Source organism: Nyctereutes procyonoides, unplaced genomic scaffold (genome assembly GCF_905146905.1).
Source record: "Nyctereutes procyonoides isolate TBG_1078 unplaced genomic scaffold, NYPRO_anot_genome, whole genome shotgun sequence".
Taxonomy (NCBI): Eukaryota; Metazoa; Chordata; class Mammalia; order Carnivora; family Canidae; genus Nyctereutes; species Nyctereutes procyonoides.
In genome coordinates, this window is record NW_026575147.1 from 20167289 (window position 1) to 20182585 (window position 15297).

The window sequence follows — 15297 nt, forward strand, 5'->3', positions numbered from 1 at the left end:
TGGGCTCCTGAGCAGATATCCTAGCAGAGCTCCAAAGTCAACTTACTAGATATGATTATGTAGCATTAAGCAAGAAATACATGGTTTTTGTTTTAAGCTTTTGAAATTGTTTGTTTCTACAACACAGCTTAGTCTATCTTGATGCAGATACTATTTTAAGACCTATAAAATTCTTAAAAATTAAATAGTCAACATCCAATCTTAATGAGGGTGTGGGGAAACATGTTCAAAGATTTGCTAGTGGGAATAAGAATGGTTTCAACATTTTTGAATAGTAATTTGAGAGTAGATTCTATTAAAATGAAAAAAAGTGTATATGTATTTTTATACTCAGATTCCATGTTGGGGAATCTCTGCTATAGAAATAAAAGTACTACTTCAAAATGTACTGTAATGTAAATGGAATATCTAGATGTAGTAAGAAGAAGGTGGGGCCACTGTAATGTAACGTAAATGATGTTAATGTTTATCATTTTATTATTTGTAGTAGCTAAAAACTGAGAACATCTTTCTAAATATGATTTTGCCACACTATGAAGTATTGTGCAATTGTCAAAAAGATGAATGTTATAGTTTTTACTGACTTCAAGGGATGTCCGTATGTGAAACCAAAACAAAACAAAATCCATATTCAGGGATGCCTGGCTGGCTCAGCTGGCAGAGGGTTGTGAGTTCAAGCCCCACCCTGGGTGTAAAGATTACTTAAAAATAAAATCTTAAAAAAAAAAAATCCACATTCACGACTGTATACATACAAGCCCAGAAAACTAATTTATTTTACCTCAAAGCAGCAGGAACAATAAGTAATGGAAGGAGGAGAGGATATTGTCACATTTTTCTTTTCAGATTTTGAGACAGAGAGGAACAGAGGGAGAGAGACAAGCCAGCTCTGTGAACACAAAGCCCTACTCCGTGCTCCAGCCCAGGACCCCGAGATCACACCCTGAGCTGAAATCAACAGTTAACCCACTGAGCCACCACGTACCCCGCCGCCTTCTTACTACATCTAGATATTCCTCCACTTTTTACAATTTGTACCACTTGTGTAATATCAACCGGGTGAAAAAAAATCTAAATGTAAGTGTTCGCCAACTGAGTCTTTACAAAATAAACTTAATACTACTGCCATTAGCTGGGGTTGGCGGAAGAGACACAAGACACAATATACTCCAGACCAACGCCTACTTCACCCGGCCAGTTGCCTCCCACGTGTGCCGGGAAGGCTCTGCTTTGACGCATGCGTACTTGCCGGAGCTTGCCGGGCCTTGGAGGGGCGCTCAGAGGCTTTGGGTTTGACCCCGTCAGGCCACCGTCGCGGCCACCGGAACGGCACTGAGGTTTGCTTCCGGGCGTCTCTTTTGCTTCCCTTTCCCTCCCTTCCTCACGCTTATTCCCCTCCCCCTGCTCCCTTTCCTTACGGTTTGGTTCTACCCCTTCGAGGCCGACCCCTGCGTCTCCAGTCTGGGGTCCGCTTGGTGAAAAAGAACCGTTGTAGCTGGAAGCAGGGAGGTGTGGGAAATACTGTTAACTGAGGTATTTGGAGGCTAGGGGCCTGTCTGGAAGGTTTTGTTTGTGGGAGGAGGTTGGGCGTGGGTGGGAAGGAGGTCTTCCCCGAGAGGCGAGCGGGGGCGGGGTTGAGCTGGGTTTGCGGGTGGGTGGGACGCAGCCCCGAAAAGGGTAGCGCGGCGGTAGGGCGGTTTGCGGGCCAAGGGAAAATGGAGGCGATGAGAACTGGTCCAGGGGTCGCACGGCATTCTGGCATCAGTTTTGCTTTAACCGTTTGTTCAAAAGAGCAGTTAACACCAATGCATGGGTTGTTTGAATTGTAGTTTTAAGGTAGCTACATTTTATTCCCAGATTGCTTTAATTTCCCTTTACTTTTGGGAGACCTTTTTGCTTTTGTGTGCATAAGTGGTAATATGACTTCGTAAAGTAAATTTCCACTTGGAAGCAGAGTAATGTAAAGCGAACAAGGATATAAAGAGGAAACGAGTTAGTAATAGACTAACCGCTCCTTTCTTTCTTTTTAAGATTTTATTTATTTATTCATAGACACCGAGAGAGAGGGGCAGAGAGACAGAGGGAGAAGCAGGCTCCACACATGGAGCCCGATGTGGGACTCGATCCTGGCTCTCCAGGATCACACCCCAGGCTGCAGGCGGCGCCAAACCGCTGCGCCACCGGGGCTGCCCTAACCGCTCCTTTCTAGGTAGAAACGGGTGTTCAAATTGGCATCGCATGCAAAGAAAGATTGATCCCTTTAGTCAATTAAGGAACACAGGTCACAGAAATACTTTCCTCAGCAAATTGATTCTGTTCTGTTTCCTAAAAACATTATTTTCGGTAGCTCCTTGTTGCATAATATTTGTTCTCCATACCCTCAAACTTTTAAATCTTTAGGCCCAGTAGTCTGTAGGATATGATAAGAATGCTATAAAATCTGGGACGCCTGGGTGCCTCAGCAATTGAGTATCTGCCCCCAGCTCAGGGCGTGATCCCGAGGTCTGGAGATGGGAGTCCCACTTCAGGCAACTTTTGAAGCCCCTGCATCTCCCTCTGCCTATGTCTGTCTCTCTCTCTCTCTCTCTCTCTCTCTCTCTTTCTCTCTCCTGTCTCTCATGAGTAAATAAAATCTTTAAATAATAAAAAATGCTATAAAATTTTAGCATCAAATCCAGGAGAATGGAGAGAGAGAACACAGAATCAAACCTAACTGTATTTGGATAACAAGTTGTAGTGTAGGAGTGAGTTTTATTAGGATATTGAAATTTAACGGTTATAATAACTCCTAAGGTAATTTTAGTCTTCCTTTCTGTGTAAAGGGCAACAGCATGTCCTCCCTCCCTGGGTGCATTGGTTTGGATGCAGCTACAGCTGCAGTGGAGTCTGAAGAGATTGCAGAGCTGCAACAAGCAGTGGTCGAGGAGCTGGGTATCTCAATGGAGGAACTTCGGCAGTTCATTGATGAAGAACTAGAAAAGATGGACTGTGTACAGCAGCGTAAGAAGCAACTAGCAGAATTGGAAACATGGGTAATACAGAAGGAATCTGAGGTGGCCCATGTGGACCAGCTCTTTGATGATGCATCCAGGTGAGGACTAAATGGGAAATAGGAAATCTACCCCTTGGCAGACATTCTAGAGGTATAATTGTTCATGACATTGTGCCAAGCACTTTATGCTTTACAAGGTACAAATGTATAGAACCTTCCTCTTCCTCATAGGTTAGGGCCAAAATCTGACCTCTCAACCACCCACATAGAGAAGAATATTCATCTATCGGAAGCTAATGTTTGGTCAACAGTAGGGGAGTCCGGGTCTCGAGTCCCTTTGTCGTCTTTCTCCTCTACTCTGCTTCCAAACAATTACTTTGTTTTCTTAGTAGATACTACACTTGATCTTAGCCAAAAGGCCGAGAAGCGATGTTTTCTTAGTAGAATGTTCTAGGGAGTGAGGATTGTAAAGCTTTGCTGTCTTATGTAACTGGTGCGTGAGCCCTGTATCTACTCCTAAATCCCCAGAAGATTTGTGTCAGGTACTTAGTTGTGAATTAGAACACATTTTCAAATAAACAAGATAAATGACAAGATGATTGAAAGGACTGTATTCAGGGCTTATTGTGGATTTTTGAGAATCTAGTCTGGAAACCACTATTTATATGTTTTTCTGTGAGTAAAGCTTTTTTAATTCTAATGGACGGGTAGCTCAGTTGCTTAAGCATCCAACTCTTCTGCTCAGGTCTAGATTTCAGGAGGTGAGTTCAAGCCCTGCATTGGTTGGGGAGCCTACTTAAAAAATAAAAAGAAATAAAAATGAATTCTAAATGGAGACACTTTGGAATATGGCCTGCTTAAATTGAGGTCACTGTACTTAAATATATATAAATTCTGATGGCTTTTATACCTATTTCTGCTGGCTTTGACCTTTTCTACATGTTTTCCAATATTAGGGCGGTGACTAACTGTGAGTCTCTGGTGAAGGACTTTTACTCCAAACTGGGACTACAATACCGGGACAGTAGCTCTGAGGATGAAACTTCCCGGCCTACAGAAATAATAGAGATTCCTGATGAAGATGATGATGTCCTCAGTATTGATTCAGGTAAGAGATAAGGCTCCAGGTAGGAAGTCTCAGGATTGAAATTTAAACACAGGAAGTTAAGCAGATAAAAGAAAGGAGAGACCATTGTCACTGACTCCATATTCCAAACCATTGGACTTGTCTGTTACCAAAAGAAATAGAACATTATTAGCCTCATAGATGTCCCCTGTGTGCTACTTCCTGATTGCATGACCTTCCTTTCCCAATTCTGAATTCCCTTTTCTTTGTAGGGAGCATTAGCACGTATGTATATATATATTTCAAAGTGGTAGATTGTTTGGTTTTGTCTATTTTTGAGGGTTTTTTAGGTATAATTTACATACTATAAAAATCACCCACATTAAGTGTATAGTTTGAGTTTTAGTAAATTAATACAGTGGTGCAGTCTTCACAGTCTGGTTTTAGAATACTTGGAATTACCCTCATACCCGTTTGCCTACCTTCTCTATTTTCACTCCTAAGTAACCACTGATCTGCTTGCTTCCTTTTTGCCTTTTTTAGAAATTTCATATAAGTAGAATCACAATTTGTTGGCTTTGTGTCTGGTTTCTGTTGGTTAGCATAATGTTTTTGAGATTAATTTATGTTACTGCATGTATTCATAATTTGCTCCCATTTTTTTGCTGATTAATACTCAGTTTTATAGATATACCGCATGTTTTTATCCATTTTAAAATTGGTGAATATTTGGGTTGTTTCCAGTTTGGGAGGCTATTAGGAATAATGCTGCTATGTATATTTATGTATAAATCTTTATATAGTCATTATGTTTCATGTCTCTGGGTATTCCACCTAGGAATAGAATTACTAAGTCTTAGGGTAGATGTATGTTTGAATTTTTAGGAAACTGCCTTAGTGTTTTCAAAGGGGGCTAGCTATATCATTTTACATTCCCACTAGCAAAGTATGGGATTCCAGTTTCTTTACGTCCTTGACAATGCTTAATATTGTCAGACTTTTAGCCATTCTAGTGTGTATATGGTGCTATCAAATTGTAATTTGCATTTTCCTAAGGAAATTGAGCACCTTTTCACATACTTACCTGCCATTTATGTATGTTCTTTGGGGAAACATCATTCAAATCTGTAGTCTTTTTTTTTTTTTTTGAAATTGAGTTGTCTTTTTATTGTTGATTTGGAGAACTTAGGCTTTAGGTACAATTCATTTATCAGATATATTTTGTTTATTTTAAGATTTAATTTATTTATGCATGAGAGATAGAGAGAGAGAGTGAAGCAGAGACATAGGCAGAGGGAGATCCAGGATCACACCCCAAGCCAAAGCAGAAACTCAGTTGCTGAGCCACCCAGGCATCCTATATCAGATATATTTTATATACACTTTTTCTCAGATATGGTCTTTTAATTTTCTTAATGTCTTTTAAGAGTAAAACTTCTCAAGGTAAGGGTTGCTTGGTTTGTTTATTTTGCTGATGGCTATCCAGTTTTTCTCCCACCATTTGTTGAAAAGACTATCCTTTTAGTACCCTGGTCAAAAATCAACTGGCCATGTATATGAGGGTCTATTTCCAGATGCTATTTTGTCACATTGATCTTAATATCTGGCTTTATACCAGCACCAAACTGCTTTTATTACTGTGAACTTCTGGTATGTTTTAAAAATCACTTCATGAAAGTGCTCCAGATTTATTTGCATTTCATATAACTTCAAAATAAATTTTTGGATCAGCTTGTCAGTTTCTATCAAAAACATTTTTTAGGGGCAGCCCGGGTGGCTCAGCAGTTTAGTGCTGCCTTCAGCCCAGGGCCTGATCTTGGAGACCCAGGATCGAGTCCCACGTCGGGCTCCCTGCATGGAGCCTGCTTCTCCCTCTGCCTGTGTTTCTGCCTCTCTCTCTCTCTCTCTCTCTCTCTCTCTCTCTCTCTCTCTCTCTCCTTCTGTGTCTCTCTTGAATGGATAAATAAAATCTTAAAAAAAAATTTTTTTTTTTTAAACCTGCTAGGATTTTTAATAGGAACTATATTGACTGTAAAGGTGAATTTAGGGAGCATTATCTTTTAAACAAATACTCGGTTTCCTAATGCATGGATATGGTACATCTCATAAGTGTTTTATTTTTAATGCTAATGTGAATGAAATTATTTATTTAATTTCATTTTAGGATTGTTTGTTGCTAGGATATGAAAATTTAGTTGATTTTTGTGTATTAATCTTATAGCCTGTGACCTTATTAAGCTCACTTATTCTAGAATTTTTTTTGTGGATCCCTTGGGATTTTCTAATATTACCTCATGCCAAATAAAATCAATTTTACTTCTTCCTTTCTAATCTAGATGTCTTTTATTTCTTTTTCTTATTGTTCTCTAGAATCTTCATACAATGTTGAATAAGTTTTGAGAGCAGATACTTTTTTTTTTTTTTAAGATTTGTTTCTTTCTTCATGAGAGACACAAAGAGGCAAGAGACATAGACAGGGAGAAAAGCAAGGCTCCTCAAAGGGAGCCCAATGCGGAACTCGATCCTCGAACCCCTGGATCACACCCTGAGCCAAAGGCAGATATGCTCAACCACTGAGCCACCCAGGTGTCCCCAGACATCTTTTCCTTGCTCCTGAGTTTTAAACATTAATTGTAATGTGAGCTGTAGGGTTTTGTAGATAGTCTTTGTTGGGTTGAAGGAAGTTGCTTCTACTCCTTGTTTGCTGAGAGCCAATCATGGCTTGATTGGATTTTAGATTTTTGTCAGTTACTTTTTCTGTATCATCTGTAGATAATCATATAGGTTTTGTCCTTTTTCTTATTAATAAGGAGTATTCCAATAATGATTTTTCAGATATTAAACCAGCTTTGCATTCCTAGAATAACTCCTAACCCCACCCTTGCCACTTTATCTTAGTGTGTAATCCGTTTTATATGTTTCTGTATTAGATTTGCTAATTTAAAAAAATTTTTTTAAAGATTTATTTATTTATTCGTGAGAGATACAGACAGAGAGGCAGAGACACAGGCAGAGGGGGAAGCAGGCTCCCTGCAGGGAACCGGATGCAGGCTTGATCCCAAATCCCGGGATCAGGACCTGAGGGAAAGGCAGGTGCCCAACCGCTGAGCTGCCCAGGCATCCCAACTAATATTTTAAGAATTGTTGCACCTATGTTCATGAGGGCTGCTGGATTATCATTTTATTGTGATATGTCTTTTTGGCTTTGGTATTAGGGTATTAATGGGCCTTATAAAGAGAAGTTGGGAAATGTTCCCTCCTCTGAGTTCATATGAAATATTTTTGTTTTAAGACTTTATTTATTTGAGAGAGAGAGAAAGCAAGAGACAGAGCATAAGCTGAGGGAGAAAGCAGACCTCCCTACTGAGCAGAGAGCTGGATGTGGGGCTCCATCCCAGAAGCCTAGAATCATGACCTGAGCCGAAGGCAGACACATAACCAGCTGACCCAGGTGCTTCTGAAATAGTATTATTTCTTCCTTAAATATTTGATAAATTCAGCAGTGAGACAGTCTTCATTTGGACTTTTTTTTTTTGGACTTTTTTTGTGGATTTTTTTTTAAATAAGCTTTTTAGTTTGGAATAGTTTTATATTTTTGTATAAATTGCAAAGTTAATACAGAGTTCTTGCATACTTTTCGCTAGTATCTTCTAATGTTAGTATTTTATGTTACCATGATATATTGGTCAAAACTAAGAAGCAAACATGGGGCAGCCCTGGTGGCTCAGCAGTTCAGTGCCGCCTTCGGCCCAGGGTGTGGTTCTCTCTCTCTCTCTCTCTGTGTCTCTCTCTCTCTCTCTCGGTCTGTCATGAATAAATAAATAAAATCTTAAAAAAAGCGAACATGAGTGTTATTTTTACCTCAATTCTAGACGTTTGATTTCTGGGTTTTTTCCAATATAGGATGCCACACTGAATTTATTGTGGGAAGGTTTTTTTTTTTTTTTTTTTTTTTTTTTTTAAATTTATTTATTTATGATAGTCACAGAGAGAGAGAGAGAGAGGCAAAGACACAGGCAGAGGGAGAAGCAGGCTCCATGCACCGGGAGCCCGATGTGGGATTCGATCCTGGGTCTCCAGGATCGCGCCCTGAGCCACAGGCAGGCGCCAAACCGCTGCGCCACCCAGGGATCCCTGTGGGAAGGTTTTTAATTACTAATTACTTTTCTTTATCTGATATGTCCCCCCTCCCTTTTTTTTTTTTTTTAAAGAGAAAGAGAGAGAAGCAGAGGCACAGGCAGAGGGAGAAGCAGGCTCCATGCAGGGAGCCCAATGTTGGACTCAATCCCGGGTCTCCAGAATCACTCCCTGGGCTGGAGGCGGCGCTAAACCGCTGAGCCACCCAGGCGCCCCCCCCCCCCCCCCCCCGTTTTTTAAAAGATTTTGTTTATTCATAGAGACACTCACACAGAGAGAGAGGCAGAGACAAAGGCAGAGGGAGAAACGGGCCCCATAACGGGAAGCCAGACGTGGGACTCGAGTTCTCTCTATATTTGTCCTAGTTGAAATTAATTGAATTTGGACCTGTAGATTCAAGTTTTTCATCAAAAAATTTAGAAGTGTTTCAGTATTTCATTTTTTAAACTATATTTTTTCAGTGTATTTTTTTTAAGATTTTAAGTAATCCCTACACCCAACATCAAGTCAAACTTAAGACCCCAAGATCAAGTTGCATGTTCTACCAACTGAGCCATCCAGGTGCCCTAGTCCTTATTTCCTCATATTTTATCTCGCCCCTTCTTTCTCGCCTTGCCTTCTGAGATCCCCATTACGTATATGGTAGAACACCTCACATTGTCCCATAAATCTTTGAAGCTCTGTTCATTTTTCTTTAGTCTTCTCTTTGTGCTTTGGATGGGACAATTTCGCTGTACCAGTATCTACATTCTAGTTTACCTATTCTCCTGCCATTTTAAACTTGCTTTTTTAGTTTTTGTAATTTGAATTCCGGAATTTCCATTTGCTTCTTTTTATCATCAACTCTTTTGTTTACTGAGTATTAGCATATTAGCATATAGCATTTTAAGTCTTTGAACGTAATTTGTTTTAGCTCTTAGAGCATATTTATACATGCAGTTTCTAAGTCCATGCAGCAAGTCTGTTTCTTTCTTTTTTTTTTTTTAAAAGATTTTATTCTATTTATGTATTCGAGAGAGACAGAGAGAGGAAGAGAGAGGCAGAGACACAGGCAGAGGGAGAAGCAGAAGAAGAAGCGGACTCCATGCAGGGAGCCCAACACAGGACTCAATCCAGGACTCCAGGATCACGACCTGAGCTGAAGGCAGCGCTAAACTGCTGAGCCACCCAGGCTGCTCAGCAAGTCTGTTTCTATTACCAGGGTTTGTTCCCTGAGCATAGGTCTCACTTTACCTGTTTCATCATTTTTTGTTGAAAGCTGGACATTTTAGGTAATACAGCAAGTCTGAATTTTAGAGTTGCTGTTTTCTTTTTCTTTTTTGATGGAGGACAGGCAGAGGGAAAGAGAATCTTAAGCTCCACTCCCAACATGGAGCCTGATGCAGGGCTCAAACAACCATGACCTGAACCAAAATCAAGAGTTAGATACTTGACCAACTGAGCCACCCAGGCGCCCCTCTGTTTTCTTTTTCATTCTTTCAAGTAATTTTTCTCAGACTGCCAACTCTTTCTTCCCTTTAGTGTGCAGCCGACGTCTCTGCTTGGTTTTTATTTTTTTTTAATTTAAGATTTATTTATTTATTCATGATAGACATAGAGAGAGAGAGGCAGAGACATAGGAGGAGGGAGAAGCAGGCTCCATGCCGGGAGCCCTATGTGGGACTCGATCCCGGGACTCCAGGATCGCGCCCTGGGCCAAAGGCAGGCGCTAAACCACTGAGCCACCCAGGGATCTCTCTGCTTGGTTTTTAAATTTAAACTATATGTTAGCTTGGCTCCTAACAGTTGCCCCCCTTTTAAAAATAGTTTAGCCATTGAGTTTTACAGAGATATAGAGAATGCATTCAAAGTTGCATCTAGTTCTCAAGTCTCTGGGTTTCTTGGATCTTTTCTGTATGTGCATAGTTTGGCAGTCACCCATAAATTCATATATACATATAACTTTTTTTAAGGTTGGCTCTTAACAGTTGCCCCCCTCCTTTTTTTTACATTGTTTAGCCAGTGAGTTGTGGTTTTGTTTTATAAATTTTATTTATTTATTTTAGAGAGTATATGGAGAGGAGGGGAAGATGGAGAAGGGAGAGAAAACGAAGCAGACTGTGCTGAGCACAGAGCCCAACATGGGGCTTGATCCCAACACCTTGAGATCATGATCTGAGCCAAAGTCAGAAGTCAGATGGTCAACCAACAGCGCCACAGAGGTGCCCCTAGCCAGTAGTTCTACAGAGGTATAGAGAATGCATTCAGCGTTGCATCTAGTTCTCAAGTCTCCATTGACTCTCCTGGGTCTTCTCTGCATGTACGTAGTTTAGCAGTCACTCAAGAAGGCATAGAAAATTTGTCTAAGGGGATCCCTGGGTGGCTCAGCGGTTTAGCGCCTACCTTCGGCCCAGGGCGTGATCCTGGAGTCCCAAGATCGAGTCCCACGTCAGGCTCCCTGTGTGGAGCCTGCCTCTCCCTCTGCCTGTGTCTCTGCCTCTCTCTCTCTCTCTCTCTCTCTCTCTGTGTGTGTCTCTCATGAATAAATAAATAAAATCTTTTAAAAAGAAAAATAAAGAAAGAAAATTTGCCTAAGCCTGTCCATGGCTCTCTCATTTTCAGGATCCTTTTTTTTTTTTTTAAGATTTTATTTATTTATTCATGACAGAGACAGAGAGGGAGAGAGAGAGAGAGAGAGAGAGAGAGAGAAACAGGCTCCATGCTGGGAGCCTGACGTGGAGCTTGATCCCTGGTCTCCAGGATCACACCCTAGGCTGAAGGTGGCACTAAACCACAAGGCCACCAGGGCTGCCCACAGGATCTTGTTAAATTTCTGACTGGTTTGCTGCTCACACTATACATGAGCTGCAGCCTCAGACTAACAAAGCTACTCATTGTTATGGCTAGGCCTCAGTGGTAAAGTTGTAGTTTCCGCTCATCAGGTGGAGTAGGGATAGGAGCTGCCCCAAGCAGGAGGTACACAGACTTAACTTTCCTTGCCAGAATTTTAGCGGTTTTTTTTTTTAATTTTATTTATTTATTTATTTATGATAGGCACACAGTGAGAGAGAGAAAGAGAGAGAGAGAGAGAGAGGCAGAGACATAGGCAGAGGGAGAAGCAGGCTCCATGCACCGGGAGCCCGATGTGGGACTCGATCCCGGGTCTCCAGGATCGCGCCCTGGGCCAAAGGCAGGTGCCAAACCGCTGCGCCACCCAGGGATCCCCTTTTTTTTTTTTTAAAGATTTTGTTTGTTTGTTCATGAGAACACAGAGAGAGAGAGAGAGAGGCAGAGACACAGGCAGAGTGAGAAGCAGGATCCATGCAGGGAACCCGACGTGGGACTCGATTCCGGGTCTCCAGGATCACGCCCTGGGCTGAAGGCGGCTAAACTGCTGAGCCACCCGGGCTGCCCTAGCACTTTTTTTTTTTTTTTTTTTTTTTATGATAGTCACAGAGAGAGAGAGAGAGAGGCAGAGACACAGGCAGAGGGAGAAGCAGGCTCCATGCACCGAGAGCCCGACGTGGGACTCGATCCCGGGTCCCCAGGATCGCGCCCCGGGCCAAAGGCAGGCGCCAAACTGCTGCGCCACCCAGGGATCCCAGTTTTTTAAGAACAAATACTTCTCAATTTATTGTCTTTGGTCAATTTTCAGTGCCCTAAATTGTTTTTAACAATTTTTTCTAGTTTTATACTTGTTTTCTGCATAGGAGAGTCCTTTTCATATCACTCTTATCAGAAGTGCCATAGTTTTAACTATTTTTTAACTGTATAAATGGAATGATATGTAGTGTATATATTCAATCATTTCTTTAACATCATGCTGATGTGTGATGCTTATTTCAGTAACTACTGCACTATACTATTTCATTGTATGAATATCACAATATATCTATATCTCAGTCTGTTGATGTTTTGTTTTCAGTTCAAATAATGCTCTAAATATTCTTATACATAACTCCTGATCCATTTTCTTTTTGTTTATCTTAATTTAAATTTTCTTAGCAAACAGTGCAATATTGGTTTCTGGAGTAGAATTCAGTGCTTCATCACTTACATACGACACCCATTGCTCATCACAAGTGCCCTCTTTGATACCTGTCACCCACCTAACCCATCCCCCACCCACTTCCCTCCATCAGCCCTCTCTTTTCTATCCTTAAGAGTCTCTTATGATGGGATGCCTGAGTGGCTCAGTGTTGACTACCTGCCTTCGGCTCAGGGTGTGGTCTTGGAGTCCCAGGATCAAATCCCACACTGGGCTCCCTGCGTGGAGCCTACTTCTCCCTCTGCCTGTGTCTCTGCCTCTCTCTGTGTCTCTCATGAATAATTTTTTTTTAAATCTTTGGAAAAAAAAAGTCTTTTATGATGTGCAAGAATCTTTCTATTCTGGTAGTCTTACTAAATTTTAGGATAGGTATACTGTAAGAGTGGAGTTGCGAGTTTTTAGGATATGGAAATTCTAACATTACTGGATAAGTAACAGCTTCAAAGCAGTTGTACCAATTTTATATTTATAACTACCAGTGGGTAGATTGTCCTATGTGCCACATCTTAGACAACACTTGGTATTGTGGTGTTTAAATTTTATTTCCCTACTGATGAACTTGAGAATCTTTTTACATGTTTATGAGTCATCTGTAGTTTATCGTTGAAATGTCTTTTCATGTCTCTTGCTTGTTTGCTCAATGATCATTTGCCCCTTTTTTTGATTCATAGGAAGTCTTTACGTGTCACAATCACTAATCCTTTGCAGTTATGAGTTGTAAACATCACTCCCAGCTAATGGTTTATCTTTACTTTTTATGTTATTTATTGATAAACAGAAGATATAATTTTAGCATTTTATGGTCATTGCTTTTTTTTTTTTTAAGATTTTATTTATTTATGAGAGACACAGAAAGAGAGCAGAGACATAGGCAGGGGGAGAAGCAGGCTCCCTTTGGGGAGCCTGATGCAGGACTCAATCTCAGGACCCCAGGATCACGACCTGAGCCAAAGGCAGATGCTCAACCACTGAGCCACCCAGGTGCCCTCATCATTGCTTTTTATATCCTTTCTGCTCTGAAGCTTTATTATAAAGATCTCTTATGTTGCCTTTGAAACTTTCATAGTTTTGCCTTTCACATTTTAAGTCTTTAATCCAACTGAAATTTATTTTATTTTTTTTTGAAATTTATTTTTTGTATAGTATTTGAGGTAAAAATCTAAATTTTTTTCATATGTTTATTAATCAGTGTTCCAGTGCCACTTTCTGAAATGAGTCCCTTTTTTTTTTAATTTATTTATTTATGAGAGAGAGAGAGAGAGAGAGAGAGGCAGAGACACAGGCAGAGGGAGAAGCAGACTCCATGCACCGGGAGCCCGATGTGGGACTCGATCCCAAGTCTCCAGGATCGTGCCCTGGGCCAAAGGCAGGCGCCACCCAGGGATCCCGAAATGGGTCCCTTCTTACTGATATATATGGTCTGTCAAAGTATTTCCATACATTTGTGAGTTTATTTTGGGACTTTCTATTCTGTTTCACTGATCTGTCATTTTTTCTTATGTCAATTCTATATTGTGTGTAACTGCGCTTTGTAAGTTTCCATGTCTGTTAACTCTAGCATCTCACTTTATTTTCTTCTTTGTGGACATCCTGGTTCTTTTTACTTGTCATATTGACATATATATATATGTATGTGTATATGTATATTTGAGAATCAACTTGTCATGTTCCCCTCTCCCGCCCCCCCCCCCAAAAAAAACTATTGACAATATTAAAAAAGATCAATTTAGGGATAGCTATTTCATACTGTTAAATTCTTCTACACAAAAATAAAATTTTAGTACTTAACATTTTTCAGTAAAGTTGATGGTTGCACAATGTTTATCAATGTACTTAATACTTCTGAATTGTACACTTAATAATGGGTAAGGTGGTATATTTTGTGTTATGTGTATTTTACCACAATAAAAAAAATTGGGGAAAAAATCAGATTTATAGCTGCTGAGAGGGAATACTTTTCCTAGATATTTGACATCTGGGGATAAAAAGCAACGCAAAACTACATGTTGATTATGGGTAAAAGGATGGAGAAGGGAAATAGTACATATGTACATTTACAAGGTATCCTTGGCTGCAAAAGAAATGGATAATACTGGTTTCTTCTGAGGAGAGTAACTAGAAGGAGTCTGAGGGAAATCTGTGTTTTACTATGTGTCCTTTTATAAGAGGGTCCTTGGGATCCCTGGGTGGCGCAACGGTTTGGCGCCTGCTTTTGGCCCAGGGCGCGATCCTGGAGACCCGGGATCGAGTCCCACGTCGGGCTCCCGGTGCATGGAGCCTGCTTCTCCCTCTGCCTTTGTCTCTGCCTCTCTCTCTCTCTCTCTCTCTCTCTGTGATTATCATAAATAAATAAAAATTTTAAAAAATAAAAAAAATAAAAAATATATAAGAGGGTCCTTTTTGGGGTCATGTAAATTTTTTGGAATTGAGTATTAGCAATAATTGTACAATTTTGTTAATATACTACAAACCACTGAATTAAACATTTCTAAAAGGATAAATTTTATGCTATGTGAATTATTTCTGAATTGAAAAAATTTTTTTAAGATGTATCCATTTATTTTAGAGAATTAGTGCAAGCAGGAGGGGCAGAGGGAGAGAGAATCCCAAGCATATTCCATGCTAAGTGCAAAACCCAACATGAGGCTTGATCTCACAACCCTGAGATCATGATCTGAGCCAAAACCAAGAGTCGGACACCCAACCAACTCTGCCACCCAGGCACCCCTGAATTTTAAAAAGCATTTTAAATGAAATTTAAAACTCATTTCCTTGGTGGACTAGCCACATTTCATGTGCTTAGTAGCCAGATATTAACAGGTTGAATAGTGCAGATATAGAACAAATCTGTCACAGCAGGAAGTTCTACTAGACAGCACTACTCAAGAGTAAACATTTTTGCTTCATTCATTGACTACATCTGATTTTTCAAATCATTCTAATTGGGCACCTGAGTGGCTCACAGTTAGTTGAGTATCTGCCTTTGGCTCAAGTCATGATCCCAGAATACTAGGATCGAGTCCTGCATCAGGCTCCCTCCTTAGTGGGGAGTCTGCTTCTATCTCTCAAGTAAAT

The 15297-nt window shown here is 40.5% G+C and overlaps 1 protein-coding gene and 1 pseudogene across 5 annotated transcripts in view; one reads left to right on the forward strand and one right to left on the reverse strand.

Moving 5' to 3' along the window:
* Positions 1-1272: 1272 nt before the first annotated feature.
* The window catches only part of SETDB1 (SET domain bifurcated histone lysine methyltransferase 1), a 35196-nt gene continuing 21171 nt past the window's right edge, over positions 1273-15297 (forward strand). For 3 of the 5 annotated variants that reach the window (XM_055312383.1, XM_055312386.1, XM_055312387.1), the window contains exons 1-3: positions 1344-1533; positions 2823-3091; positions 3949-4100. In XM_055312383.1, coding sequence (XP_055168358.1) covers positions 2832-3091; positions 3949-4100 — 412 coding nt within the window. In that variant the 5' untranslated portion in view covers positions 1344-1533; positions 2823-2831. The other 2 variants (XM_055312384.1, XM_055312385.1) reach the window with 2 other exon arrangements.
* LOC129501563 (U2 spliceosomal RNA) lies at positions 3330-3423 on the reverse strand (annotated as a pseudogene).